This window comes from Neltuma alba, unplaced genomic scaffold, assembly GCF_004799145.2.
Source record: "Neltuma alba isolate B1F8T4 unplaced genomic scaffold, ASM479914v2 tig00012960_pilon, whole genome shotgun sequence".
NCBI classification, from domain to species: Eukaryota; Viridiplantae; Streptophyta; class Magnoliopsida; order Fabales; family Fabaceae; genus Neltuma; species Neltuma alba.
Window position 1 is genome coordinate 27,096 of NW_021637319.1, and position 8,167 is coordinate 35,262.

At 36.1% G+C, this 8,167-nt stretch overlaps 1 protein-coding gene across 3 annotated transcripts; it reads right to left on the minus strand.

Moving 5' to 3' along the window:
* Positions 1-3,176: 3,176 nt before the first annotated feature.
* On the minus strand, positions 3,177-5,487 carry LOC114732996 (monothiol glutaredoxin-S15, mitochondrial-like). 3 transcript variants are annotated; one of them, XM_028920414.1, is made up of 6 exons: positions 5,346-5,487; positions 4,953-5,048; positions 4,745-4,844; positions 4,291-4,357; positions 3,694-3,772; positions 3,177-3,603 (listed from the first exon to the last, which is right to left on the minus strand). In XM_028920414.1, the coding sequence occupies exons 1-6, from the start codon at positions 5,415-5,417 to the stop codon at positions 3,547-3,549; spliced, it is 471 nt and encodes a 156-aa protein (XP_028776247.1). In that variant the 5' UTR covers positions 5,418-5,487; the 3' UTR covers positions 3,177-3,546. The 3 variants fall into 3 exon arrangements, 2 of the variants coding, with proteins under 2 accessions (XP_028776247.1, XP_028776248.1); XR_003739042.1 differs by having other exon boundaries at positions 3,589-3,603; positions 3,694-3,894; XM_028920415.1 differs by lacking the exons at positions 3,177-3,603; positions 3,694-3,772 and adding an exon at positions 4,028-4,122.
* Positions 5,488-8,167: the final 2,680 nt, after the last annotated feature.

Below are 8,167 nucleotides of genomic sequence, written 5' to 3' on the forward strand. Positions count from 1 at the left end.
ACTAGGCTGCATATATATTAGCGGAAAGACGAGAAAGGCTTTGACAACTTGGTCGCTGTTACTGAGAAAGTGAGGATAACAATTTTAGAAAGAAAAGTAAACCACAGTTGTTGGACACCTCTTCGCCTTCTGCTTCTATAAGCACATAACTTTGCATGATTTCATCCCTAAAATGGCTGCTCTGCCCTCCGGAAAAAAAAAAAAAGGATCCATCTAAACAAATCTCCTGCTCTCTTTCTTCTTATTTTCCAAATAAAATCTTATACATCACATGACAAGATCTTGTTCTTTGACTGAGATGTAATATCAAGCCTGTTTTTTTTTTTTTTTCCTCCCACCAGGCAATGTCAATCTTATTGACTGAACAATTTTTATTCCGGAGTTAGCCAGTTATATTAAATGAAAAAAAGTGTCAAGTTGGAGGAGTACTTTATTATTTCAGCCAGACAGAATCAATTGGTATTTAGTGCAAAAGCTTTACCTATAGTAACAAACTGAGATATATTTAAGTCGCATCTTTCTATGTTAATGTTACGCAAATGTCAATATCTGTGGTGTTTTACATGAAGCACCCCAAAAAAAAATTATTGCAAAATTGCTTTCTTTATCACAAACCATAAAAATATCAATTAACGCGGATAACCGAAAACATAATCAAAATAATTTGTCAACCTTTCACATCACAGACAAGTGGTGGGTCAATTTTCGTCCTCTTATTTATTGATCCGTTCAATTAGATACAACCTTATACCATCATTTCAATTACACATTCTTATCGCTTGACCCGTTCAATTTTAAAGTATGACGTTGATTTTATCTACTACATACATGAACACCCAAGACCAGTTTTCGGCAGGCTAGTTCAACTTTTATCCGATAAACTAGTCGCAACTTACACATTTATAATTGGAGAATAACTATTTAACCACGAGCGTGCATCTATTTACTTGGGAATTATCTAGAATTGGAGGTTATTCTAATTTCTACCTTTGACAGGTAAGTAGCTTTTGAAGGCAGAGACGTTAAACGAAAGATTCACTGGCCCATAATGGACGGTGATGATAGCTCCTTATTATTGATTAGTATATGGAGAAAGCAGAGAGTAGAAAATCGTAAAGTATGTGAAGTGGTATATCTTATAATTAACAAGTCTCGTACACGGCAAGGTCTAAAATTCCTGCTTCATCTACATACATATGTAAGAAGCAGAAGAGTTCAAATTATAAAAGTCTGGATGAATAAATCAAGGCCATGAGATTAGAAGTACTATCATATGAAATTGACACATATATTTTATTCGCCGACCACCTTGGAACATAGGCGCAGGCTCCACAAGTGGCTAAGAATTTGTATGTTGAGGCCACAAAGTTGATGAGTTTATATGTGTTGGAGCCGGGAAAAATAGTGTGGCCAGAGATATTTGGGCAGATAAGCATTCAGGTTCCGTACGTACCAATAGGCAGATTACTTAATGGAGCAGTTAACTGGTTATGTGAGAATGCTTATCTCCTACGTTGCCATCATCAATAGACATGTAATGTAATTGCAGAGGTGGCAACTGTCGTCGCAGATAATTATATGAGCCATTAGGTATTTTTGTGTGTCCCACATAATTAATTAAGGGGAATGAGGTGCTGTCTCTTTGCCTTATTCACGAAGCATTTAAAAAGGAAGCTAAAGCCAATGCCAGGTCATCAATTGGCTCAATGGAAGTGGGTAAATTAAAAGGGCATATCATTTTCATTCATTATTAACTGGTGATTGCTACTACTCCTGCTAGGTAGCCAGGTGGGGAGGGGGATGCTTGAAGCCAGGGGTTCTGGTGAGATGACGCTTTCCTACTTCAGTGGTCACGCAGAGCAAATACATGATGATATGAGGCTTAAGTTAGGTCCATAACTCTGCAGATTTTATCTTCTTTCGGCTATTATGCTTAAGCTGAAATCTAAAAATTCACGAGGAACCAAGAAACCTGAGCTGTTGGTTCCTGCCCCACCTAACTATATTGATTCATTAGTGGCTCGTAGATATGAGTCTGTCCCTCCCCAGACTTTTAGTGAGATACATTGATTCACGTGCAAAATAAACATGGCATAAGATTAACCCCGCAATTAGTCTGCATGTTACAAAGATTGCGTATTTTAGAGGGCAGGGCCTGATTAATTAAGGGTGAAGGTTGGGTTTTTCTGAGATAATTGACCACCAAATGATGACATGCATATGCTTGCACGAATTCAACCCGTGAGCAGAATCATGTCATAGGCTATTGTTGTCTAGCGTGCAGAATTGAGAATTGGGACTTGGGACTCGAAATGGATATAATAAATGAGAAGCATGACTGAAAATAATTAGAAATAAACGTCACCTCCGGAAAATAAAAGCAAAAGGAACTCCGATCGGTCCCCTGGCTAGCGGTGTCTTCCATAAACTTCAACGATGACATTATGATCATTTAACTATTTCTGCACCTATAACAATCAATATAGTAACTTATAAGAAATATGGTCACAAATAGTTTAATCTACTTATGAGATTGAGCTACACTTGGCCCACATCTAATTTAGATCTACGTCTGACTGTATATTTATAAATGTTGTAAAACGCCACTTCGCTATTGTATAATACATTGAGTCGAGATATTTGGCTTGTATTGGACTGTGTATTTTGTCCTTTTATTCCATCTTTTTATGCCTTATTTGTTAATTTTTTTTTAAATTTAACTCTGTGGAGCGCCCATGGTTAGGACTTGAGGCAAATCAATTCAAAGAAAGTAAAAGTGGGTGGAATATCAATAAATTTTGTACGCACTTTAGTTTAATTTCATTCATTGATCATTGATGGTCCAATACTAAAGAGGACATAGGGCCCTTACTACAGCTAGGAAGTCTAATTTACATTGCAGAGATTGCACATTAGGACCAATCTATCATGGAACGTCCGAGCTCTATGAGAAATTTAAGTCTAGCAAGAAACAGGACACCGGAAAGCTCATTTTAATCTGCATCAAGGGTACAATTCAAATATACAAACAAGTGTGATAATTTTTATTCTCTGTAAATTTGAGATGATAACAAGATGCATCGAGATTATTTACCTGTTTCTTATTCATGCTAACAGTGTTCACTGATTCGTGCTTGTATTAATATATTTAGCCATATGTAAAAGAAATTTTGCTATGATCTGAAACCAGGCAAGGCATTTGCAGAAACAAAAAAGTACAAATGTGCCCTTGAGCAAAATTTGCTTCTACTCAACTTGCAAACCATTGTCTTAAACCGTAAGCAATATCTAGTGTGAATCCAACAAAACCTGAACATCTGTGCATTGGCTCTTTCACTCCTGATTCTTATGTTTCTTCAGATGTACAAACGTAAAATGGTACATTTCATTCATTTACCTTGGCCGCACGAAGAACACTTCCAAGAGCCTTATTTTTCAGCTCTAATAACAACTAGAAGTTGACACGACCATCTTCCTTCTCTGTCATCCTCAGTCAGTAATTTTACTATACATAGTCTAGGTGGCTCCTTCCACCAAATCAGCTTACTAGGACTCCTCTTGCTTTGTTGCAACATCTTTGAGTTTTTCCTTTAGTTCACCAGTCTGCGGATTCAAAACCATCATATTAGAAATTCGGAATCTGGAAGGCAAACGAGCATAAAAAGCAGGGAAGTTCCAACTTAAAGAAGTAACCTGGTGCATATTGAGAACAATATCCGAACCCCCAATAAATTCTCCCTTGATGAATATTTGGGGAAAAGTTGGCCAGTTGCTGCAGAAGCGAGAGTCAAAGTCATAACTAGCCAATTTGCATAACTTATGTTCACTTGTTAAATCAATAAGGAAACATTAGTTATGATTAATTGAGACCATTTTTTACGCGGCAACCTTCTGCTGGCATATAGGGAAAATTCCTATACGAATGGTGAGAAACTAGAGATATTCAAAAATCTGAACACTGCAATAGGCCTAACTCTGGACGGTAAAAGCATAGTAAAGCCTGCAGAAAAGCACATTTTCCTATGACGGACATGAATTCATAAATCTTGCAGATGGTTAATCACACTCATCCATCCATGAAGGCGAGAGGCTGCCACAATATCAACTATACATTCCTTCAATCTGACAGATGCAATAGATATCCAGAGAAAAAAACATGCCAAGGAAGTGCGATACTTGTTATGATTTAAAACAGACCAAGTGATCAAAATCGCCCTGAAGATCTGAAGCTTCTAAGGCAGCAATTAAGACCCGCCATGAGACTTTAACAACTTATAGATCGGAAAATACCTGACGGATTTTACAGCATTTTTCAGCTCTGGATTCTCCAAAATATTTCTAGCACTGAAAGGAACATCTGCAAGGCTCACAATCATGTTAAGAAAAAAATGACCACGATAGAAAGATAAGCAATATGGATGCCATGCATTGCATGAAATTTGAGAAAATACGAATATTTGTCAGAGTTTCTATGTTATATATAGATTATAACAACTCCATGGAAAAGATTGTCCTTTTTATTTATTTTAATTACAAAAAAAAATGAATGAATTCCATCAACGTAGTTTAAAGCACTGGCATGCATATCTCTCTCCAGGATTACTGGTAAACTAAAAACTCGGTTTCTTCGTTTAACTAAATAAAAGGACAATCTTTCTTCCAAGGCATTAGTCTCGAACTACCATGATCCGACACAAATATAACTTCGGTATCTTGAGACGAAAGCAATCAAAAAAATGATTACCGTATACTTTTAATACTCGAACGGCAAGTGAGCTAAACCCACAACGAGGCATATCAGGCAACCCCTTCATATAAATCATCACAGAATTATCCTTGATATCCTGTACAAAAACCGACTCGATCAACCAACTTTGACTGAGTTTAACAAGGACTAAACTGAATTGTGCCTCATGAACATGATAGAGTCTAGTGAGCGAATCTATCGATACCTTCTCCACAACGCTTTTTAAATCTTCATGAGACGCAGGACCATCTGGCACTGAAGTTGAGTATCTCAAACCATTATGGCAAACACTTGAACTAATCTGAATCAGTTTTCAACATAATAGTGATGGGAAAATATATTATGACGCTGAATGACACACCAGATGTCCCTTAAGTAAAGTACTGCCAAATCCCCCCCCGGGGGGGGGGGGGAATTGGCAAATTCATCAGTAAGATATACTTCGTCAATCATTCCCAAATTAATTGTCATAGCTCTGAATAAGAAGAAACATGAAAGTTGATATCTTTCGAAACGTAAAGAAGTTGCAATTTTATGATCGCCGTAGGCTTCAAACGGGAAAGTTAATGACTGTGAAAATAAAGAAAGATAGACTTACAACTCTATTAAAGCGGGTGGCGGGAAGAGCTGAAATTGAATTCAAGAGAACTTTTGTAATTTGCTTCACCATGGAACTGCTCTGTTATAATGACGGATCTTCTTGGTGGCGTGCCGCGAAAATTGGAGGTTCTTCGTTTGGTTCGGCAAGAAACGGAGGGAGAAGGAACTCCCACCTTTTGTTCAAGGCGCCGGGGAGTTAACAGTCGGCCAATAACATTTCCAGGCCCAGTGTGGTGAGAAACTGTAAAGGAGTTTTTTTTCCCGTATTTTTATTATTTATTACTCTGTCCGATCCTTAATATAAAATTTAGTTTGATTTTTATTTTGATCTTAGATATAAGATCCCAATCCATTTTACCTCTCATATTTATTCATTTTTTTCAAGTCCTTCTAATAATAATAGTTCTAACCAACAAACTTGATTAGCAATGATATGTTTGGAAAGATAACACCTATTTATTACAAATAACTAACTTAACTTGTTTTCTTAATTTACTCAAATTAGTTAACTCGCTCTTATATTTAGGACTGAAGGTAGTATTTCATAACTTTTATATCGGATATCCCCGAAGGGACACAACTTTTATATTGATATTTTGTTTGCTGGCAATGAAATGCTATGATCTCAGTTTTACTTTGAAGATACACCCAGAATAGGGGGAGTAGATATCCCGTCCAAGAATTAATTTTAATGCCTTTACAGAAAAAGAACTAATTTTAATGCGGCTAAATTTTAGAACTTTTTAAATTCAATAGTAGTATTTCCGAATGAGAAAACAGTATTGGTGATTTGAGTAAAAGTATAAGATAAAAGGTTAAGAGTTGAAAGCATTGATGATCAAGTCTCAATCAACCGTAGTATGATTTGGTCCGTCAAAACTTCAAAAATCAGAATCGAATTCAACATATAAATATAAAGAAGAGAAGGGCAGAAAATATCTCTGGCAAAGCTCTTGTCCTACATCCAATTGAAAGTCACTTTTTTTCCCCCTCAAAATATGATATATCAAACTATTTAAAAGAATTTTCTTTATCCCTTTTATATAGTTTCGAATTCAAGGAGCCGTTATGTGTGTGTCTCCAGTGTAGCTTATTTATATAGAGACACATATAGAGGAGCCAATTTAGAGTACTGATCTATGCGACAAGAAAGTAGAGATTTTATACTTCCTTTCTTTTCCGTTGTGTGTGTGTAGTTATAACTAAACGCACGAATAAGTTATTTTCTTTCGTTTTGTTTTTAAATATGCCTGCGTGTGCCTTTTTTCCTTTGACGAATTAAATTAGATAGACATACTTAGAACAAAATCTTCTGTTTTGATTGTTCCTGCAATTGAAGTTTAACTAACTACTGCTTGGAAATCATCGACCAACAAGATTTAAAATGTAATCGGTTTTGGCGCCTGGACTGGATCAGTTATATGTATCAAGTTAACATTTGACTACTATCTTTGTAAGCTGCAACCCTTTGAAATTCAAGATTCTGAATTTAATGTCTTTACTTTATATTCTGTCTGAACCTGTACCTATCTTAACGATGTTATGAACACACTCTCGAATTAATTGGTACCAATATCCGCAGTTAACCAATTCAGCCAGCTCTTAGCCGCCAGTATACCGCAGTGCGTGGCCATTAAATGCATGAGTCCTATTTGGTACAAAACATTAAAAATAAGAAATAAGAACTGAGATTGTAATTGAGAAAAATCACTAAAAAATATTTAGCATGAATCATTATCTATTACATGAGGTTAGACAAACTCATAAAGGTAAAATTGGGACATATCACTTCCTTCTATAGTATTTTCCACTCCCACATATATGAGTTTGTCTAATCTCATGTAATAAGTAATCTCTTATGTTAAACTCTCTTTGAATAAATTTTTTTTCAATTATAATCATAATCTATATCCTTCATTTTCAATGGTTTGTACCAAACAGAATTATAAAATTAAACTTGTCCCAGCTATTTGCAGTATGTAATGTTACCTTTCGTGGCTCCCGGTGTTAGAAAATGAAAGTAAGCCAATATGTTAGTATTTAATTTTTATTGTTATATGGTCTTTCTAGACGCAAGCCAAAGTCCCAGAGCTGCCATTAAATGTCGTCTCTCGCTGTTTTAGAACTTGGAAGCATTTTCAATGTTCAAAATCAATACATACAAAACCTTAATGATGCCTTACCTCTTTAGCCATAAAGTCTGTCCGTGCTCCGTGTAATATGTATTATTATTTATCATTTTAGTGTTAGCACTTTCAGCATTGGTTTAATTCCTTCTTCCTTTCTGGGGCTGAGAAGAGAGAATGAAGAGATGCAGATCAAATCTCAAAGGCCATCCCAATTATAGAAACACAACTCAATCTTCATGATTGTCCGAATCCGTTACCAAGGCAAATCGATCTTATAATTGTCGTTACAAGAGCTGGCTAAAAGAAAACTAAACAACTAAGGACTCATTAGAAAACAAGAGAAGAAGACAAGAGGAGGAAACCCAGGGTTTCATTTCCCATAGTTTGTCTTGTGAAAATAATCAAATATATGCTACGGGTGCTGCCACTTGTCATAAAGCCTTCTAACAAACACCACCAAGTTGCTAGCTAAAACATTGTACTTCAGTCGCTTTCATGAACAAAGCACAGATCGATATCGCAAGGAAGACAACTCAGTCAATCAAGTCGCAGAACTATGAATTTTAGTAGTATTCTCCTTTTGCCGAGGTCCTAAAATCCGTTATTAGATCCCTACCATTCACTATCTTCTGCAGGCATAACTTTCCTCATGATTATATTTGCCCTTGGATTAATTAAACCATCCCTTGTG